Raw genomic sequence first — 23,515 nt, 5'->3', positions numbered from 1 at the left:
ACAGATTTGTAAATTACTTCTATATAAAAATCTTAATCCTTTTAGTACTTATCAGCTGCTGTAAGTTCCAGAAGAAGTTCTGTCTGACCACAGTGCTCTCTGCTGCCACCTCTGTCCATGTCAGGAACTGTCCAGAGCAGGAGAGGATTGCTATTGGGATTTGTTCTTGCTCTGGACAGTTCCTGACACCGACAGAGGTGGCAGCAGAGAGCACTGTGGTCAGACTGGAATGAACCACACAACTTCCTGTGGAGCATACAGCAGCTGATAAGTACTGGAAGGATTAAGATTTTTATATAGAAGTAATTTACAAATCTGAATAACTTTGATTTGAAAACAATTCATGTTTTCTTCCAGAGTACCCCTTTAAAGGGGTTGTGCGCTGCCCTGCAGTTCGGAGCTCCGCTCACAGCATCCGGAAGTTCATTACTCCAAGCGCTGTGTGCGGGCTTCTGTGTTCGCAGCCGCCGGGCGTGATGTCACGCCCGGCCCCTTCGTGATGTCTCACCCGCCCCCTCTACCAAAGTCTATGGGAAGGGGGCGCGACCGCTGTCATGAAGGGGCCGGGCGTGACATCACGCCCGGCGGCTGCGAACACAGAAGCCCGCACACAGCGCTTGGAGTAATGAACTTCCGGATGCTGTGAGCGGAGCTCCGAACTGCAGGGCAGCGCACAACCCCTTTAAGGAATTCTGAGCCAAAGCAAAGACCCAGCAGGTCTGTGCTTTAAAGGGGTACTCCCGTGGAAAACTTTTTTTTTTTTTAAATCAACTGGTGCCAGATTTGTAAATCACTTCTATTAAAAAATCTTAATCCTTCCAGTACTTTTTAGGGCCTGTATACTGAAGAGAAATCCAAAAAAGAAATGCATTTCCTCTGATGTCCTGACCACAGTGCTCTCTGCTGACCTCTGCTGTCCATTTTAGGAACTGCCCAGAGCAGGAAAAAATCTCCATAGCAAACATATGCTGCTCTGGACAGTTCCTAAAATGGACAGCAGAGGTGAGCAGAGAGCACTGTGGTCATGACATCAGAGGAAATGCATTTTTTTTTTGGATTTCTCTTTAGTATACAGCCCCTAAAATGTACTGGAAGGATTAAGATTTTTTAATAGAAGTAATTTACAAATCTGTTTAACTTTGTGGCACCAGTTTATTTAAAAAAAAAGTTTTCCATGGGAGTACCCCTTTAATGAATGTCAATAGAAAATGTGTAATGCCTCTTTTTCCCTGCAGAGGCGCTGCAGCGAAATAGAACAGGTTTCCGTTCTGAGCACTGGGGGTTCAGGTGGTCGAATACCATATAACCCGCTTCTTGTCTAGAGACCCTTCCATCACAAAGGAATTCTCCAAAGTGGGGTATCCCTATACTAGCCTTAAAGGAGTTATCCAGGAAAAACGTGTATATATATATATATATATATATATATATATATATATATATATATATAATGTGTGTGTATATATATATAACTTTTGGGGTGAATAAAGAAACCAGCTTATGAAGATCCTTGACCTATTGGTGCTGTGATTCCTGGACTTTGCATACATTAACACCAGGCTGGCTGCCTGGGTGTTTCACATGCACGGAGGTTGGTCCCGGTGCTGTCTCACGCCAATTCTTATATATATATATATATATATATATATATCTCAACTGGCTCCAGAAAGTTAAACAGATTTGTAAATTACTTCTATTAAAAAAAAAAAAATTATAATCCTTTCAGTACTTATGAGCTGCTGAAGTTGAGTTGTTCTTTTCTGTCTAAGTGCTCTCTGATGACACGTGTCTCGGGAACTGTCCAGAGTAGAAGCAAATCCCTATAGCGAACCTCTTCTACTCTGTGCAGTTCCCGAGACAAGCAGAGATGTCAGCAGAGAGCACTGTTGCCAGACAGAAAAGAACAACTCAACTTCAGCAGCTGATAATTATTGGAAGGATTAAGATTTTTTTTTTTATAGAAGTAATTTACAAATCTGTTTAACTTTCTGGAGTCAGTTGATATTGATACACACACACATATATATATATATATATATATATATATATATATATATTCCTGTTAATCCTCATTTCTCGGGTGTATTTTTATTTTTTTTGCATTGATTCCCTGCCGCCCATTTTCTACATTGATAAAACTAGAAGAGCCTTCTTATGAAGGGAAGCACATCCTCACACCAAAGCATCAGGTTCCAGCAACCTCACCGCTGCCCGGCTTCCTGCGATTTATTAGCGGAGGTTCAGTTTCCTGTTCGCATTATACTTAATAAAGGGGAACTCCGCCTTCACTGAATTCTCGTATTGTACAGAAAGGGTTGATATGAGAACATCCCTGCGGTGTAGCTACAATTGTTTCCAAAGCAAGGATGTGTTTCCCATCCAGCTTTTGCAAAACTACAACTCCCAGCATGCCCGGACAGCCGAAGGCTGTCCGGGCATGCTGGGAGTTGTAGTTTTGCAACAGCTGGAGGCACTCTGGTTGAGAAAAACCGCCGTTGATAAACACAAATTTACTAGTTCTTTCCAGTCTGACCACAGTGCTCTCTGCTGCCACCTCTGTCCATGTCAGGAACTGTCCAGAGCAGGAGAGGTTTGCTTTGGGGATTTTCTCCTACTCTGGATAGTTCCTAAAATGGACAGAGGCGTCAGCAGAGAGCACTGTGGTCAGACAGAAAAGAACTACACAACTTCCTCTGGAGTATACAGCAGCTGATAAGTACTGGAAGGATTAAGATTTTTATATATAAGTAATTTACAAACCTGTATAACATTTGGGCACCACTTGATTTAAAAAAAAAAAATAAATAAATGTAAAAAAAAATCCCTCCGGAGTACCCCTTTAATTTTAGATCCACAGTGGGATAAGAGAAAGCTGGATGTACCCCACACTCACCTGCTCCAGGGATGAGACAAGGCCTCGGAGATCCTGCACCTCATTGGAGAGTTTATTAGAATGATCTGCCAACAAGATATTAAGAATTATATATTAAGAGTTATATGGAAGCTTCACCTGGGAGACCTTTTATATTATAGGCTTTATAATTGTATTATCTGCCATTTCACACTTCTTAAAGGGGTATTCCAGAAAAAAAAATGTTTCTATATCAACTGGCTCCAGAAAGTTAAACAGATTTGTAAATTACTTCTATTAAAAAATCTTAATCCTTTCAGTACTTATGAGCTGCTGAAGTTGAGTTGTTTTTTTTTCCGTCTAAGTGCTCTCTGATGACCCCTGTCTCGGGAACCGCCCAGTTTAGAAGCAAATCCCCATAGCAAACCTCTTCTACTCTGTGCAGTTCCCCAGACAAGCAGAGATGTCAGCAGAGAGCACTGTTGCCAGACAGAAAAGAACAACTCAACTTCAGCAGCTGATAATTATTGAAAGGATTAAGATTTTTTAATAGAAGTAATTTACAAATCTGTTTATTTTTCTGGAGCCAGTTGATATAGAAAAAAAAGTTTTTTCCTGGAATACACCTTTAATGGTTTGTATCTGGTGAATGGGGCTGAGATGCAATACAGAACACTACCTGTTGACAAGTGTGGCGCTGTTTTACATTTAAAATGAATAACAGCAATGGTTTCCATATCCTTGAAAAGCAATTATTATTATTATTTTTTTTTAAATCAACTGGTGCCAGAACGTTAAACAGATTTGTAAATTACTTCTGTTTAAAAATCTTAATCCTTCCAGTACTTATCAGCTGCTGTATGTTGCACAGGAAGTTCTTTTCTTTTTGAATTTCCTTTCTGTCTGACCACAGTGCTCTCTGCTGACATCTCTGTCCATTTTAGGAACTGTCCAGAGAAGGAGCAAATCCCCACAACAAACCGATGCGCTGGACAGTTCCTGAAATGGACAGAGGTGTCAGCAGAGAGCACTGTGGTCAGACAGAAAGGAAATTCAAAAAGGAAAGAACTTCCTCTGCAACATATACCAGCTGATAAGTACTGGAAGGATTAAGATTTTTAAATAAAAGTCATTTACAAATCTGTTTAACTTTCTGGCACCAGTTGATTTAAAAGAGAATGTTTTCCAGAGGAGTGCCCCTTTAAATTTAGCTGAAATCGGACAAGCAGAAGGTGATGACTCCTTCTTTTATACGTTCTAGATAGTAAGTCGTGAGTATGTCCAAAATAAGCAATGCAGTTTTAGTTTGTCTTACAATACGGGGATTTGTGTCCATCTATTTTTAATTGTATTAAATCCCGTTAATCCTGCGTGACTGCTGGACCGAAACAATTCCCCTAAATCCAGCGGAACATCGTAATTCCAGACTCAGAACTTATATACTACAAGGTCCCAACCAACTGTGAGGAACTTACAGACGACTCTTCTGTATAGACCGTTATAAACCTGCATAAAAGCTGCAGTGAAGTTATCTACAGTTCACTAAACCTCCGGTTGTGGACAATCCTTTATTCCTCCCTATCGTTCCTGGGACGGGTGGCGGTAGGATATATATCTATAGAGGGAGAACCCGCACCCTGGCGTCACGACAGTTAAGCGTTAATCCAACACCCTTTCATCACTGCACAGCTACACCACCTACACCCTACACCCCCAAGCCACCACACCAGCAAGCTGCAATGTCCCCTGTGTTACTGGTCACCTCTCTGGGATCCTGGCCTAGCTGTAAGGACTGTACCATCTGTCTACCTCAGTAAAGCTATCGTTAACCCTGACCTGGCCTTGGACTCTTATTTGCCCTGCCTAACTAGGACTAGCGGTGCTACCGTTCGTGTGGTTCTTGGTTAAAACCCACACCCTGGCGTCACGAACATTTAGGGGTTAACACCATCTGCCCCATACACCTCACATCGCACCCCCATGGCGCACCACAGTGGGACACCGTGATGTTTCAGTCATTGTATCTACAGGTCAAATGGAGTACAGAATATACATATACGTGACGCCATCTCTACATTCATCATCCATGGACTCCGGGCCATCACACTCCACATGATCCTCCATCATGGCAGCCACCATCTTGGCCATGACTTGGCCTTTCTCATACAAGTTACCTTCAGGTTGTTGGGCCAGTACAGACACTTGGGGCTTGTGTTCCTTATTTTTTATACAGGATTTTCCATCTTCTCCCAGAGTATATCCTGCGTTGCATTCGCAGTGGAAGCTGCCCCTGGTATTGATGCAAACTTGGGGGCAGTACCGAGACGGGCGCCGACACTCGTCTATATCTAAGGGAAAAAAGACATGGAAAAGATACTTTCAGTAATCTACCAAGGTCTGTAAAGAGACTTATATCTGATTTCCAGAAAACCTGGGAGCCTTTAAAGGGGTATTCCAGGAACAAACGTATATATATATATATATATATATATATACATATATATATATATAGATATATATAGATATATATATAGATATATACATATATATATATAGATATATATATATATATATATAGATATAGATATATCAACTGGCTCAAGAAAGTTAAACAGATTTGTAAATTACGTCTATTAAAAAATCTTAATCCTTCCAATAATTATCAGCTGCTGAAGTTGAGTTGTTCTTTTCTGTCTAAGTGCTCTCTGCTGACACCTCTGTCTCAGGGACTGCACAGAGCAGAAGAGGTTTGCTATGGGGATTTGCTTCTACTCTGGACAGTTCCTGAGACAGGTGTCATCAGAGAGCACTTAGACAGAAAAGAAGAACTCAACTTCAGCAGCTCACCGGTACTGAAAGGATTAAGATTTTTTTTTTTTTTATTAGAAATAATTTACAAATCTGTTTAACTTTCTGGTGCCAGTTGAGATATATATATATATATATATATATATATATATATATATATATATATATATATATAAAGTTTTTTCCTGGATAAACTCTTTAATGATAAGTTAAAGGGGTATTCCGGCTTTATATATCTTATCCCCCTATCCAAAGGATAGGTGATAAAATGTATGATCGCAGGAGCCCGCCTCTGAGATAGGGACATGAAATCACGGCCACACCATGCCCCCTCCATTCATGTCTATGGGAGGGGGCGTGACGGAAGTCACGCCCCCTCCCATAGACATGAATGGAGGGGGCGTGGTGTGACTTCACCCTCCCGTCTCGGAGGCAGCACTTGGCACAGAATGCCCAGGGCTGCACCGAGATCGTGGGCATCCACAGAGGCGGGACCCCTGTGATCATACATTTTATCCCCTATCCTTTAGACAAGGGATAAGATGTATAAAGCCGAAATACCCCTTTAAACCCAGATTTCAGTTCTTGCTGTATTCCACCAACATGTATTCCACTTGATTGGGGTCAAGTCCTGGGAAAAAAGTGTGGGAACTCAATCAAGATTTCCACTCAAGAGCCGCTCCTGCTAATGGGAACAGTGTCCCTGCTGTGGTAAAAGTGCAGGACCTCTGTTCCCATATGTTCCTGCAGGACTTGAACCTTGTGGTTCAAGTTGGCTGCCCCGGGCATGCGGGGAGTTGTATTTTTGCAACATCTGGAGGTCCCCAGTTTGAGACCATACTATTAACAACCCCAACCTGATTGGCACATGTGAAGATTTCTTATACACATCACTCCAAACATGGCACCAATGATTTAGGCTACATCTAAAGTTCTATCTACTTTGTCTTGTATTTCCCCTTCCTTTTGCATTTTAAAGGGGTACTCCGGTGGAATCGTTTTATTTATTTATTTATTTATTTTTAAATCAACTGGTGCCAGAAAGTTAAACAGATTTTTAAATAACTTCTATTAAAAAAATCTTTACCCTTCCAGTACTTTTTAGCAGCTGTATGCTACAGAGGAAATTCTTTTCTTTTGGAATTTCTTTTTTTGTCTTGTCCACAGTGCTCTCTGCTGACACCTGATGCCCATATCAGGAACTGTCCAGAGCAGGAGAAAATCCCCATTGCTAACAGTTCCTGACACCGACAGAGGTGTCAGCAGAGAGCACTGTGGACAAGACAAAAAAGAGATTCAAAAAGAAAAGAATTTCCTCTGTAGCATACAGCTGCTAAAAAGTACTGGAAGGGTAAATATTTTTTACAGAAGTCATTTACAAATCTGTTTAACTTTCTGGCACCAGTTGATTAAAAGAAAAAAAAGTTTTCCACCGGAGAACCCCTTTAGTAGACAGCGCCCCTAGAGGCCACATTATTAAGTGAATTAGGAAGAATAGCTTGATGTCCTGGTTCTATATAAGAAATAAGAAAGGAGAATAAATAACAATGACTCACCCACATGGCAGTGTCTTCCTCCCCACCCCGCAGGGCAGCGACACATGTTGGGTTTGACGCATGTTCCGCCATTCTGACAGGGTTTACGGCAAATAGCTACAGGCAAGAAAGAAGCAGCAATGATTTAGAATGGTTCTTCTTCTTCTTTTTTTCTTAGCTTTTTTCCAGCTATTTACACTATAGTCTAATGTTTAAGCATTAATATTAGACTATAGTGTAAATAGCTGGAAAAAAGCTAAGAAAAAAAAATAATAACAATTAAAAAACAAATAAAAAACAAATATTGGGATTGGCCGTCCTTATGACAGCTGCTCCGTTTTATCCTCTATATATAGGAATCGTCTGTCCTAGTTACAGCTGCTCCTTTCTATTCACACAAAACAGTCATTTGGATTGATCCGTTCAGGGTCCGGCTCTTCTTTCTTTGTGCGGAACGGACCTTGTGCCAACGGAACCCATTGACTTGAATGGAGTCCATCGAGTGTCCCGTACATTGCAGGAGTTGAGCAGAGAAAGAAAATAGGACATGTTGTATTTTTTTCTCCACTCAACTCCCCTCCTTCCATAGGACTGACCAACGGAGCTCCCTAAGCAGCCACCAGAGGAGTCTGACAGCCCCCCCCCCCCCATTCTTAATACAGAACACCCAAATGAGCCAAATATTCATGTGTATGAAGAAGGGATCGGGAGAGAGAGCCACCGGCCGGCTGGAGTCGTGTGTATGGATTTCATCTCATTCTTTTCTCTGTAATGCTCTTTGAATTGAGCAATGACTTAGTGTGAGGGTTGGGGCACAGTTTTTGGTTCCAGTTCCCTTCAGTTTCCCTAGTTCTCTGTGGGGTATGACTATTTACCATGACAGCCGAGGATTGCAAACATTGCAGCAAATGTCTTCTACTACTGTTCAAGCTGCAGTGGGTAAAAAGAGATACTTTAAAGGACATCTAGGGGATGTGTTCGATCGCGGGGGTCCAAACGCTGGGACCCCCCGCGATCTCCTGCACTGGGCCACGGCTCTGCCGCGGCTCTCCCTTGCAGGAGGTGTTCCAGCCGCAGCATCACGCAGCCGACACGCCTCCTCCATGAAGTTCTATGGGGGAGGCAGCGTTCATGCCTCCCCACCTCTCCCATAGAACTGTATGTGGAGGGGGCGTACCATCGACCTCAGAGAGCGGTAATGCGGGTTCCCAGTTTGGGAGATCGCAGGGGGTCCCAGCGGCCGCGCCCCCCGCGATCAAACACTTATCCCCTATCCTGTGGAAAGGAGATCAGTTGTTTTTTGCTGCAGGTGTCCTTTAAAATTGCATAGTTCATGAAGACCAGAGTCATAAAGTTCAACCTAGATCTCTATAGTGTTGATCCAAAAGAAGGCAAAAAACCCTTACGAGGTTGATGCTAATTGCCCAATAATAGGGAAAAATTCCTTCCCGACTCCAAATATGGCATCAGAATAAATCCCTGGATCAACGTTCTGTCCCAATAGATCTAAGATCCTTAACCTGTAATGTTATTATTCTCCAAAAATGCATCCAGACCCTTTTTGGTTTCTATTACAGAGTTCCCCATGACCATCTCCTCTGGCAGAGAATTCCACAGTCTCACTGCTCTTACAGTAAAGAACCCCCGTCTGTGCTGGTGTAGAAACCTTCTTTCCTCTAGACGTAGAGGATGCCCCCTTGTTATAGATACAGTCCTGGGTATAAATAGATCATGGAGAGATCTCTGTACTGTCCCCTGATATATTTATACATAGTTATTAGGTCTCCCCTAAGCCTTCTTTTTTCTAAACTAAATAACCCTAATTCTGATAATCTTTCTGGGTACTGTAGTCCTCCCATTCCCCGTATTACTCTGGTTGCCCGTCTTTGAACCCTCTCCAGCTCCACTATATCTTTCTTGTACACTGGTGCCCAGTACTGTACACAGTATTCTATGTGTGGTCTGACCAGTACTGTACACAGTATTCTATGTGTGGTCTGACCAGTACTGTACACAGTATTCTTTGTGTGGTCTGACCAGTACTGTACACAGTATTCCATCTGTGGTCTGACCAGTACTGTACACAGTATTCTATGTGTGGCCTGACTAGTACTGTACACAGTATTCTATGTGCGGTCTGACCAGTACTGTACACAGTATTCTATGTGTGGTCTGACCAGTGCTGTACACAGTATTCTATGTGTGGTCTGACCAGTACTGTACACAGTATTCTATGTGTGGTCTGACCAGTACTGTACACAGTATTCTATGTGTGGTCTGACCAGTACTGTACACAGTATCCTATGTGTGGTCTGACCAGTACTGTACACAGTATTCTTTGTGTGGTCTGACCAGTACTGTACACAGTATTCCATCTGTGGTCTGACCAGTACTGTACACAGTATTCTATGTGTGGCCTGACTAGTACTGTACACAGTATTCTATGTGCGGTCTGACCAGTACTGTACACAGTATTCTATGTGTGGTCTGACCAGTGCTGTACACAGTATTCTATGTGTGGTCTGACCAGTACTGTACACAGTATTCTATGTGTGGTCTGACCAGTACTGTACACAGTATTCCATCTGTGGTCTGACCAGTACTGTACACAGTGTTCCATGTGTGGTCTGACCAGTACTGTACACAGTATTCTATGTGTGGTCTGATCAGTACTGTACACAGTATTCTATGTGTGGTCTGACCAGTACTGTACACAGTATTGTATGTGTGGTCTGACCAGTACTGTACACAGTATTCTATGTATGGTCTGACCAGTACTGTACACAGTATTCTATGTGTGGTCTGACCAGTACTGTACACAGTATTCTATGTGTGGTCTGACCAGTACTGTACACAGTATTCCATGTGTGGTCTGACCAGTACTGTACACAGTATTCTATGTGTGGTCTGACCAGTACTGTACACAGTATTCTATGTGTGGTCTGACCAGTACTGTACACAGTATTGTATGTGTGGTCTGACCAGTACTGTACACAGTATTCTATGTATGGTCTGACCAGTACTGTACACAGTATTCTATGTGTGGTCTGACCAGTACTGTACACAGTATTCTATGTGTGGTCTGACCAGTACTGTACACAGTATTCTATGTGTGGTCTGACCAGTACTGTACACAGTATTCTATGTGTGGTCTGACCAGTACTGTACACAGTATTCTATGTGTGGTCTGACCAGTACTGTACACAGTATCCTATGTGTGGTCTGACCAGTACTGTACACAGTATTCTATGTGTGGTCTGACCAGTACTGTATACAGTATTCCATGTGTGGTCTGACCAGTACTGTACACAGTATTCTATGTGTGGTCTGACCAGTACTGTACACAGTATTCTATGTGTGGTCTGACCAGTACTGTACACAGTATTCTATGTGCGGTCTGACCAGTACTGTACACAGTATTCTATGTGCGGTCTGACCAGTACTGTACACAGTATTCTATGTGCGGTCTGACCAGTACTGTACACAGCATTCCATGTGCGGTCTCACCAGTACTGTACACAGTATTCTATGTATGGTCTGACCAGTACTGTACACAGTATTCTATGTGTGGTCTGACCAGTACTGTACGCAGTATTCCATGTGTGGTCTGACCAGTACTGTACACAGTATTCTATGTGTGGTCTGACCAGTACTGTACACAGTATTCTATGTGTGGTCTGACCAGTACTGTACACAGTATTCTATGTGTGGTCTGACCAGTACTGTACACAGTATTCCATGTGTGGTCTGACCAGTACTGTACACAGTATTCCATGTGTGGTCTGACCAGTACTGTACACAGTATTCTATGTGTGGTTTGATCAGTACTGTACACAGTATTCTATGTGTGGTTTGATCAGTACTGTACACAGTATTCTATGTGTGGTCTGACCAGTACTGTACACAGTATTGTATGTGTGGTCTGACCAGTACTGTACACAGTATTCTATGTGTGGTCTGACCAGTACTGTACACAGTATTCTATGTGTGGTCTGACCAGTACTGTACACAGTATTCTATGTGTGGTCTGACCAGTACTGTACACAGTATTCTATGTGTGGTCTGACCAGTACTGTACACAGTATTCTATGTGTGGTCTGACCAGTACTGTACACAGTATTCTATGTGTGGTCTGACCAGTACTGTATACAGTATTCCATGTGTGGTCTGACCAGTACTGTACACAGTATTCTATGTGTGGTCTGACCAGTACTGTACACAGTATTCTATGTGTGGTCTGACCAGTACTGTACACAGTATTCCATGTGCGGTCTGACCAGTACTGTACACAGTATTCCATGTGTGGTCTGACCAGTACTGTACACAGTATTCTATGTGTGATCTGACCAGTACTGTACACAGTATTCTATGTGTGGTCTGACCAGTACTGTACACAGTATTCTATGTGTGGTCTGACCAGTACTGTACACAGTATTCTATGTGTGGTCTGACTAGTGATTTGTACAGCGGTAGAATTATTTCCTTGTCGTGGGCATCTATGCCCCTATTGATGCCCCCCATGATTTTATTTGCCTTGGTAGCAGCTGCCCGACACTGGTCACTACAGCTAAATTTACTATTAAAGGGGTACTCCGGCGATAAGACATCTTATCGCCTATCCAAAGGATAGGGGATAAGATGCTTGATCGCGGGGGGCCCGCCGCTGGGACCCCCGTGATCTTGCACGCAGCACCCCTTTACAACCAGTCCCCAGAGCATGATCGCTCCAGGTCTTGTGACTGGCAATCACGGGGCCGGAGCATTGTGATGTCACGGCTCAGCCCCCATGTGATGTCACGCTCTGCCCTCTCAATGCAAGCCTATGGGAGGGGGCGTGTCACACCCCCTCCCATAGGCTTGCATTGAGGGGGCTGAGCATGAAATGGAGCCCCGAAGCCTTATAAAATATATTAGTGAAAGGTTCTAAATCATTTACACAGCTGATGTACCTAAAAAACAACAACTCATAATGGTAAACCCTCCATGATCCTCAAATACTCATCAATAATCCTATCAGCACCTCAGCACCACCTCCCTCCACCACCCTTTCCCGCTCTCAGCTTCTCAATAGTTCTATCCCCCGCCCAGTTCTCACCTTCTTCACAGGCTTCAGAATTCGGATCCTTTTTCTTCCATCCCGCGCAACAAATGGAATTTGCTTTTAAGATTTCCCTTTTCACCTGCCGGACCGCCACAGTGTACACCGTCCTAAAATACACAGACAGATACAATACATAAGATATTGGTGGAGGCACCAACAGAGGATCACATGGTAGAAAAGCAGGACGTTCTACTACTAGAATTCCCACCCAAAAAGTTGACTATGAGGGGAATTTATGGGCTAAAAAGTGTTTTTTAAATCTCACTAAAACACTTGCTACTTAAAAACCACGCGGCACAGAGCGTAAATACTACATGCGCAAAACTCATTATAAATTCTGTGCAAACAAAATTAATCACTTTTTTTTAACACCCAAGATAAACAAAAACAGACGTTACTGGGCATTCTCTGTGACCTTTGTAGAGGTCACTCTACAGGGAGGGGGAGACTGATCCGTCTTACCGGTAGGTGCTGCAGGTGCGCTGACCCCGGCATATTGTCAGATACGGCTGATATACCGGTTGGATGAACGTCTCATTGTGAATCACTGGAATTTTCTCCACGTGTCTCGAACAGACTCCTGTAAAAGAGCTGCCATACAGAACATGTGACAACTGGGCACATAAGGGCTCATGTATTACAGATCCACTGATCGGAGCCTGTACTGTACCGCCATGTGCTTCCGGTTATATCCAAATCTACAGTATGAGAAACATTTTCTCCTGCTCATCGGCTGCTGTATGAAGTTTGTGCCTAATATTAAACTGTGATGTATGTCGCTATATACCATATATTATCCAAAAAGAAACAGCATATTCTGTACATGGGGGTGCTAAAAGTATACACTCTCTCAGTGGACATCACCAGGGTGCCTCCAGCTGTTTCCAATGGATGGAAGGGTCTAAAGTATCAGATGGAGTGATTGTAAAGTGTCAGATGAAGGGGGGCAAAGCGTTAGATGGAGGGGTCTAAAGCATCAGATGGAGGGGTGTAAAGTGTCAGATGGGGGGTGTAAAGTGTCAGATGGGGGTGTAAAGCACCAGGGGGAGGGTTGCAAAGTGTTTAGGGGAGGAGTATAAAGTGTCAGATGGAGGGGTGTAAAGTGTTAAAGGGATGTAAAGCGTCAGATGGAGGGGTGAAAAGTGCCAGGGGGAGTGTAAGGCTTCAGATGGAGGGGTGTAAAGTGCCAGGAGGAGTGTAAGGCTTCAGATGGAGGGGTGTAAAGTGCCAGGAGGAGTGTAAGGCTTCAGATGGAGGGGTGTAAGGCGTCAGATGAAGGGGTGCAAAGTATCAGGTGTAAAGTGTTAAAGGGATGTAAAGCGTCAGATGGAGGGGTGTAAAGTGTTAAAAGGAAGTAAAGCGTCAGATGGAGGGGTGAAAAGTGCCAGCGGGAGTGTAAGGCTTCAGATGGAGGGGTGTAAAGTGCCAGGAGGAGTGTAAGGCTTCAGATGGAGGGGTGTAAGGCGTCAGATGAAGGGGTGCAAAGTATCAGATGGAGTGGTGTAAAGCATCAAGGGGAGTGGTGTAAAGTGTCAGATGAAGGGGTGTAAAGCGTCAGATGGCGGGGTATAAAGCATCAGGTGGAGAGGTACAAAACTTCAGATGGAGAAGTACAAAGCGTCAGATGGAAGGGTGTAAAGCATCAGATGGAGGGGTGTAAATCATCAGCTGGAGAGGTACAAAGTGTCAGATGGAGGGGTGTAAAGCATTAGGTGGAGGGGTGTAAAGCATCAGGTGGAGAGGTACAAAGTGTCAGATGGAAGGGTGTAAAGCGCTAGATGGAGGGGTGTGAGGTGTCAGATGGAATGGTATAAAGCAATAGATGGAGCATCGTAAAGTGTCAGAGGGAGGAGTGTAAAGTGTCAGATAAGGGTGTGTAAAGCTTCAGATGGATGAGTGTATACAGTCAGATGGAGGGGTGTAAAGCACAGGACAGAGAAGTGCAAAACATTGGATAGATGGTTGTAAAAGATGAGTCTAGGTCTGGTGAATGCCAGGAGAATGTTCCCTGCCTGACTACATTATACATCTGTAAGGGTTAGTGGAGGGGGGGGGGCTCCTCAGGGGTTGGTCTAAGCTCCTCAGGGGTTGGTCTAAGCGCCTCAGAGGTTGGTCTAAGCTCCTCAGAGGTCGGTCTAAGCTCCTCAGGGGTCAGTCTAATCTCCTCAGTGATTGGTTTAAGCTCCTCAAGGGTCGGTCTAAGCTCCTCAGTGATTGGTCTAAGCTCCTCAGGGGTTGGTCTAAGCTCCTCAGTGATTGGTCTAAGCTCCTCAGGGGTCGGTCTAGTCTCCTCAGGGGTCAGTCTAAGCTCATCAGGAGTCGGTCTAAGCTCCTCAGGGGTTGATAAAAGCACCTCAGTGATTGGTCTAAGCTCCTCAGGGATCAGTCTAAGCTCCTCAGGGGTCGGTCTAAGCTCCTCAGGGGTTGATCTAAGCTCCCCAGGGGCCGGTCTAAGCTCCTCAGGGGTTGGTTTAAGCTCCTCAGGGGTCGGTCTAAGCTCCTCAGGGGTCGGTCTAGGCTCTTAAGTGCCAGTGACAGAAAAGCTTAACACTTTCGCACATAGACATTGTGTACAATTGTAGAACAATTTCAGTTCGTCCCTTTCCTGTCCCCCCATGACTATGCTCCAATGCACACAGCAAGGTCCACAAAGACATGGAGGAGGAGTCTGGTGTGGGGGAACATGACAGAGCCGGACCCTCAACCCCATCCAACACCTCTGGAATGAACTATAATGGAGATTGTCAGCCGGGTCCTCTCACCGTGTCGGACCTCACAAATGCTCTTTTACAAACTGGCCCAAAACTGAAGGTCGTCAGGGCAGGAGAGTCCCAAGTTGGGAACACGGGTCTATGGGGTACACACTAGATATAGGAGTCCTGACAGCAGATAAGTAGCTACCTATAGCGCTTCTGCTCTATTACATGCTCCATGACAGATCTATGTCCATAAAACAATGCAATAAACCAAACAACCCTACAATAGTAGCCTGCGGTGTCATCAACACATACAAAGAATTAAACATCCAAGTTAGTTTTCTCACCTGGACCCCTGTGTCTGCATTGACACCCCCACCAGGAAGATGAGGGTCCACCAGACGGACATTGTGATCCCTGGACCCACCTGCCGGAAATACATGATACTATTAACAATAATAACAAATAGAACAGCATGATGGGTGGAGTAGTACTGTAAGTAATTAATACAATGATGGGGGGTGGTTATATTTTTGTAATTCTGGCTAAGCAGAAGTCTTCAAACTGTGGACCTCCGGCTGTTGCAAAACTACAACTCCCAACATGCCCGGACAGCCGTTGGCTGTCCGGGCATGCTGGGAGTTGTAGTTTTGCAACAGCTGGAGGTCCACAGTTTGGACACAACATAAAACGTGCAGCTCTGAATACAATGTATCACAAGGCAATGAATGCCTGAGGGGCGGTGAGGGTTGGGGGGTTGGGGTCTATTTGGGGGTCTAGGTCACTGACACTTTGCGCTTGGAAAAGATCAAAAAAGAATAAATTTCACTAAACGGAAAAAATTTCGCTTTCCTTATCAGCAGCTTTTTCCCTTTCCCAGTCTTATATTTCCTGCCCTGTGCACTTATGGAAACCAGAGGGGTTAACTACGAAGAGGAAGCGGCGCTGATCAATGGCTGAATGTGCGCGCCGCTCCTGGGAAAAAAAAAAAAGTTTCTTTGGGACAATGAAAAAAAAATAAAAAAAATAACAAAAAAAAAAACAAAAAAACTATATAAATATATATATATATATATATATATATATATATATATATATAAAATTTCTTATTTATTTAGTTAAGAATATTTCTACATATTGTTTTTACTATGTCTACGGCTTCCCAGGCATGCTGGGAGTTGTAGTTTTGCAACAGCTGGAGGCAAACTGGCTGGGAAACACTGCCATAAAGGCGGCCCATGTGACTTAGCTGCCTTGTGGCCCCCTAGATTGGTCTTGTCCCTGTTTTAATAGATGGTGAGAACCTGTAAACTATAGGGATGGCATCATGCCCTCCTGTTCTGGGAGGAGGATTGTGCTAGTGTCAGGTAGCTGCAGAAAGGGACCACATTTTTGTATTTGTTACGGGATCCCTCATCCTCTGTGTATATTGTGTTTTGTGGAAAAATAATAATAATAAAAAAAAAACAACAAGCAAAAAATAATTAACAATAATATTGGGTGATTGGAACTCCCAAAAAAATAAATAAATAAATACCCATAGTGAAAAAATATTAAATTGCTTAAAAATAATATTGTTTTGATGAAACGCCATACATTTTCCAATTCATTTACATATATAATATATATATATATATATATATATATATATATATATATATATATATATAAATTTAAAAAGAAAATACCTATAATTAAAAAAAATTATAAACGTAAATGGAACTTAATAGTATTAAGTTCCATTTGCGTTTATATATTTTTTTAAATTATAGGTATTTTATTTTTTTATTGCGTTTTTATTTTTTATTTAATTAATTAATTAATTTATTTTTTAATATCCAAATCTTACATGTAACTGAATAGGAAAATGTATTAAGTTAATACATTTTCCTATTCAGTTACATGTAAGATTTGGATATTAAAAAATAAATAAATAAATAAATTAAATTAAAAAACACAATAAAAAATAAAATACCTAAAATTAAAAAAAAAATTATGAACGTAAATGGAACTTAATACATTTTCCTATTCAGTTACATGTAAGATTTGGATATTAAAAAATAAATAAATAAATTAAATTAAATTAAAAAACACAATAAAAAATAAAATACCTAAAATTAAAAAAAAAATTATGAACGTAAATGGAACTTAATACATTTTCCTATTCAGTTACATGTAAGATTTGAATATTTAAAAAAATATAAATAAATAAAATAATTAAAAAAAACACAATAAAAAAAAATTGTAAAAAAGACTATTGTGTGATTAGAACTCAAAAAGGTTTGTTATTTATTTACATGTAGGATTTTGCTATATAAATATAAGGGTCTTTCCCGTGGCGTGTCCCATCGCATGCTGCATTATAGAAGAATTCTCGCCTAGAAGTAACTACTCTGATAAACTAGAATACCAGTATATACATGTATAACATAGAGTATATACACTAAACATCCAGTATACAAGAAAAGGGGCAGTGTAAATCCAGGAAAAATATCACCGGTGTGAAGAAAAAAAAAAGAAGAAGGAAATCTGATAAAAATTGGTAAAATGGGGAATGACAGATGTAGCAGATCTGAGTCTGTATGTAGCAGAGCTGAGTCTGTATGTAGCAGAGCTGAGTCTGTATGCAGCAGAGCTGAGTCTGTATGCAGCAGATCTGAGTCTGTATGTAGCAGAACTGAGTCTGTATGTAGCAGAGTTGAGTCTGTATGTAGCAGAGTTGAGTCTGTATGTAGCAGAGCTGAGTCTGTATGTAGCAGAACTGAGTCTGTATGTAGCAGAGCTGAGTCTGTATGTAGCAGAGTTGAGTCTGTATGTAGCAGAGCTGAGTCTGTATGTAGCAGAGCTGAGTCTGTATGTAGCAGAACTGAGTCTGTATGTAGCAGAGCTGAGTCTGTATGTAGCAGAGTTGAGTCTGTATGTAGCAGAGCTGAGTCTGTATGTAGCAGAGCTGAGTCTGTATGTAGCAGAGTTGAGTCTGTATGTAGCAGAGCTGAGTCTGTATGTAGCAGAGCTGAGTCTGATATGATGATGAGTTATATGGTTTTATACGGGATTTCAGGTATTATCAGCGCTCAGTGAGTACAGGACAAGTTCAGCTCTGCTACATCTGTATCAGCATTGTACGTGGGCAGATAATGTGACATATGCAGCGGGGTATGAATGCACTCACTGTGACAAGTGTGAATGTCCAGTCGCAGTCCAGGCTGAATAATCTCATGTTGAGTCCTGTAGAGAGGAGAGAGATTGTGAGAGGAGGAAGTGCACGCCTCTACAGCTCAAATACTCGCCCTTTGTGTCTGAGACTCCCCCCGTCTGCTCGTGACAGGTGCCCAACTTCAAGGGTGACCCCAATCAGAAATACCCCCATCACTTAGGAGATGCCTGAAATATTGCCTGACCCTATAAACCTATATACCATGGGGGGCATGAAGTGCAAAAATGAAACCAACTAACTACAATACTACCACAGTACTTTTCTTCCCACAGCCATAAAATTAAAGTGCTATTCCACTACCAGAAAATTTTATTTAAAGGGGTACTCCGCTGCTCAGCGTTTGGAAAAAACTGTTCCGAACGCTGGAGCCAGCGCCGGGAGCACGTGACGTCATAGTCCCACCCCCTCGTGACATCTCACCTCGCCCCCTCAATGCAAGTCTATGGGAGGGGGCGTGACAGCCGTCACGCCCCCTCCCATAGACTTGCATTGAGGGAGCGGGCGTGACGTCATGGGGGGGAGGGGGGGCTATGAAGTCATAAGCTCCCGGCATCGGCTGCAGTGTTCGGAACAGTTTGTTCCAAACGCTGAGCAGCGGAGTACCCCTTTAAATTAATCCATCCACTCAAGATATATAACTTACTAATATAGTGTGATCACCAATTGTACTGAATTGTACTGACTGTACTGCTTTGGTTTGATTCACCCGACAAGAGGTTGTGTAGTCCTCTCATTGTCAGTGTGTTGTTGTCTCAGCAGCTCCCGATTCCTCCGTCTCACCTGACAAGAGGATGTATAGTTATCTCATTTTCAGTGTGGTGTTGTCTCAGCAACTACCTGGCTCCTCTCTCTCTATCCTGACAGGAAGTTGTGTAGTCCTCTCATTGTCAATGTGGTGTTGTATCAGCAGATTCCCGGCTCCAACCTCTCTTCTGACAAAAAGTTGTGAAGTCCTCTCATTGTCAGTGTGATGTTTTCTCAGTAGTTCTCTGTCCCCTCCATCTCTCCTGGCAGGAAGTTGTATAGTCTCTTTTGTTGTCAATGTGGTGTTGTATCAGCAGCTCCCCAGCTCCTCCTGCTCTTCTGACAGGAAGTTGTGTAGTCCTCTCATTGTCGGTGTGATGTTGTCTCAGCAACTCCCTGGCTCCTCCCTTTTTCCTGAGACAACGCATCATCCCCTGCTGTCTCAGGAGGTGTGGCAGTATCGTGTCCCTGAATTCTAGCCCTATCAATTGGGTATTGTCATCACCTCTGACCAGCCCCTACAGCTACATCCCCTTCTCCCTGTCATAGACACATATTCATATATATTCTAATGGGGACATTTAGCAAGAATGAGATGTGGTTACAGCATGCTGCCTTGTGCTGAACAATGCCACAGGCAGAGGAGCAGACATGGAATGACTTCAGCAGCTGCAGATTTACTGGCTGCAGAGCAAAAGTCTGCTGTATACTGAAATGTTCTGCAACAGCTCTGGGTCAGGCACTGGCATAAGTGTGTGGTGTCCCGGTACAGGACCTGGTCCTGTCCCTTTGTCTAAAGTCCCCTCAGCCAGAGTCCCTCCATGTCAATAGGGCTCTCCTGTAGGACTAACCCCTAGTCGCCTCATATAAATGGGATTTAATGTATATATATATATTTTATATATTATATAGGAATACCCCTGTATAGGACCTTAGAGGTCATGTGCCTTTAATTAAATTGTACTATGGTTTAAGGACCATTAGGTCATGTGATACCCAGAGTTCACTGGGTCAGGATTTACAGGTCTGCTGACCAATGAGCTTTGTCCCACCCCCTTAATATATAAGGGGCTGAAGCCACTAAATTCGCTCTCTTGTTCCTGCACTACAAAGCCAAGCACATCTTACCACAAATCTCAAATCAAGCTAGGCCTGAAGCCTAAAGTCCAGCAGCCACAAAACCGTGAGTTACCAAAGCTCAATCCTACAAATTCTGTGTGACTACTAGAAACTCAAATCTCCTAAAAATAGTAGCACAGTGGCTAGCACCAAAGATCATTGATCCCGGAGTCCCAGCAAACCTGTGAGGAACCTGTATCACGGTTCTCTCTCGCAAAGACTGTTATGTTCCATGCTGTTGCATAAAATATGCAGTAAAGTTACTTCAAGTTTACTTCATAAAATCTGCTGTGGACATTCCGTTATTTCTCCCTGCCGTTTGTGGGACGGTTGGCGGTAGGAGAATTACATTGAGGAAACCGCACCCTGGCATCACGACAATTGAGGGTTAACACCAATATACCCTACACTATCACCGCAACACCCCAGACACCATTACACTCTCTCCCGGCACCACAAGTGCTGTGGGAGGAAATTGCATATAACAGACAGAGGGGTCTTCTCTGCGGTGTGGGAGTGTGCAGGATTAGCGGGACCCCCAGGTATAGCATGTGACCACCTGCTTCAGCCGGCAACATACAATCATGCTGCCTGTGCCGGCAAGTATTTCAGCTGGTGCCAATCCCATTGCAGTCCTCTAGTGTGTAACTCTCAGGGGGTAATGTTGTGTATTCTAAGGGATCTCGGGGCACGACATGTATTATAATGATTCTGAGGGGGTATGGTGTGTGTTATAATAAATATTGGGGGCACAGTGTGTATTATAATAAATCTCAGGGTGGATGGTGGGTATTATATGATGGAGGTGCAATGTGTATTGCAAGGAATTTCAACCAAAGTTGTCAATTGGAACATTAATTATCAGAGTCAAATAGAAAAACTGTTGTTAAAATTATCAATCCTACCCCTAATAATACCGAACCCCTATATGTACAACGGGACAAAACAGCTGAATCCATCATGTTCTGTCCTGTCAGGATCCTGACTCATATATATTGTTTTTGATCCAACACCTTTGCTTTCCCCATTTAAAAAAAAACTCACAAAAACAGGTATTTCTGACAAATGGCCAAAATGTGATATGAACCAAGACTCAGCTTGTCTCTCCGGCCTTGTGTATCTACAGTCTGAACAATGTAAAATACAGACAACACTTCCTATAAGATCCATATGCAAATATTTGGTCCTACATTGTGGATCAGGTTTAGACAAAAACTTCCTCAGTATGAGTTTTGCCTCCTCTGGAGCTTTAGTTTACTAGGAAACCAGGGACAGGAACGTGGAGGACTCATTATTATAGAGGTTTAGTATACTAGGGGACCAGAGACAGGAACGTGGAGGACTCATTATCATAGAGGTTTAGTATACTAGGGGACCAGGGACAGGAACGTGGAGGACTCATTATCATAGAGGTTTAGTATACTAGGGGACCAGAGACAGGAACGTGGAGGACTCATTATCATAGAGGTTTAGTATACTAGGGGACCAGGGACAGGAACGTGGAGGACTCATTATCATAGAGGTTTAGTATACTAGGGGACCAGGGACAGGAACGTGGAGGACTCATTATCATAGAGGTTTAGTATACTAGGGGACCAGGGACAGGAACGTGGAGGACTCATTATCATAGAGGTTTAGTATACTAGGAGACCAGGGACAGGAACGTGGAGGACTCATTATTATAGAGGTTTAGTATACTAGGAGACCAGGGACAGGAACGTGGAGGACTCATTATTATAGAGGTTTAGTAAACTAGGAGACCAGGGACAGGAACGTGGAGGACTCATTATCATAGAGGTTTAGATTACTTGGAGACCAGGGACAGGAACGTGGAGGACTCATTATCATAGAGGTTTAGTATACTAGGAGTCCAGGGACAGGAACGTAGAGGACTCATTATCATAGAGGTTTAGTATACTAGGAGACCAGGGGCAGGAACATGGAGGACTCATTATCATAGAGGTTTAGGTTACTAGGAGACCAGGAGCAGGAACATGGAGGACTCATTATCATAGAGGTTTAATATACTAGGGGACCAGGGACTGGAACGTGGAGGACTCATTATCATAGAGGTTTAGTATACTAGGAAACCAGGGACAGGAACGTGGAGGACTCATTATTATAGAGGTTTAGTATACAGTACAAGGAGACCAGAGACAGGAATGTGGAGGACTCATTATCATAGAGGTTTAGATTACTCGGAGACCAGGGACAGGAACATGGAGGACTCATTATCATAGAGGTTTAGTATACTAGGAGACCAGGGACAGGAACGTGGAGGACTCATTATCATAGAGGTTTAGTACACTAGGAGACCAGGGACAAGAACGTGGAGAACTCATTATCATAAAGGTTTAGTATACTAGGAAACCAGGGACAGGAACGTGGAGGACTCATTATTATAGAGGTTTAGTATACAGTACAAGGAGACCAGAGACAGGAACGTGGAGGACTCATTATCATAGAGGTTTAGTATACAGTACAAGGAGACCAGGGACAAGAACGTGCAGGACTCATTATCATAGAGGTTTAGATTACTTGGAGACCAGGGACAGGAACGTGGAGGACTCATTATCATAGAGGTTTAGTATATTAGGAGACCAGGGACAGGAACGTGGAGGACTCATTATCATAGAGGTTTAGTACACTAGGAGACCAGGGACAAGAACGTGGAGAACTCATTATCATAGAGGTTTAGTATACAAGGAGACCAGGGACAGGAACGTAGAGGACTCATTATCATAGAGGTTTAGTACACTAGGAGACCACGGGCAGGAACATGGAGGACTCATTATCATAGAGGTTTAGGTTACTAGGAGACCAGGGTTAGGAACGTGGAGGACTCATTATCATAGAGGTTTAGTATGCTAGGGAACCAGAGACAGGAACATGGAGGACTCATTATTATAGAGGTTTAGTATACAGTACAAGGAGACCAGGGACAGGAACGTGGGGGACTCATTATCATAGAGGTTTCGTATACTAGGAGACCAGGGACAGGAACGTGGAGGTCTCATTATCATAGAGGTTTAGTACACTAGGAGACCAGGGACAAGAAGGTGGAGAACTCATTATCATAGAGGTTTAGTATACTAGGAGACCAGGGACAGGAACGTGGAGGACTCATTTTCATAGAGGTTTGGTATACTAGGAGACCAGGGACAGGAACGTGGAGGACTCATTATCATAGAGGTTTAGGTTACTAGGAGACAAGGGACAGGAACGTGGAGGACTCATTATTATAGAGGTTTAGTATACAGTAAAAGGAGACCAGAGACAGGAACGTGGAGGACTCATTATCATAGAGGTTTAGGTTACTCGGAGACCAGGGACAGGAACGTGGAGGACTCATTATCATAGAGTTTTAGTATACTAGGAGACCAGGGACAAGAACGTGGAGGACTCATTATCATAGAGGTTTAGTATACTAGGAGACCAGGGACA

The 23,515-nt window shown here is 43.0% G+C and overlaps 1 protein-coding gene across 3 annotated transcripts in view; it reads right to left on the bottom strand.

Annotated features, from left to right (window-relative positions):
• Positions 1 to 23,515, bottom strand: part of EGFL8 (EGF like domain multiple 8) — a 40,666-nt gene that overhangs the window by 5,736 nt on the left and 11,415 nt on the right. For all 3 annotated transcript variants that reach the window (XM_056538346.1, XM_056538345.1, XM_056538344.1), the window contains exons 2-8: positions 18,164 to 18,219; positions 15,339 to 15,418; positions 12,758 to 12,886; positions 12,290 to 12,402; positions 7,216 to 7,311; positions 5,026 to 5,199; positions 2,894 to 2,958 (exon numbers count right to left, since the gene is read on the bottom strand). In XM_056538346.1, the coding sequence (XP_056394321.1) occupies positions 2,894 to 2,958; positions 5,026 to 5,199; positions 7,216 to 7,311; positions 12,290 to 12,402; positions 12,758 to 12,886; positions 15,339 to 15,418; positions 18,164 to 18,211 (705 nt within the window). In that variant the 5' untranslated portion in view covers positions 18,212 to 18,219. The remainder of the gene's footprint in view (positions 1 to 2,893; positions 2,959 to 5,025; positions 5,200 to 7,215; positions 7,312 to 12,289; positions 12,403 to 12,757; positions 12,887 to 15,338; positions 15,419 to 18,163; positions 18,220 to 23,515) is intronic.

This window comes from Hyla sarda, chromosome 9 (assembly GCF_029499605.1).
Source record: "Hyla sarda isolate aHylSar1 chromosome 9, aHylSar1.hap1, whole genome shotgun sequence".
In the NCBI taxonomy this organism is placed as follows: Eukaryota; Metazoa; Chordata; class Amphibia; order Anura; family Hylidae; genus Hyla; species Hyla sarda.
The sequence above is the reverse complement of the archived record's forward strand: the minus strand, read 5'-3'. Positions and strand labels throughout refer to the sequence as shown.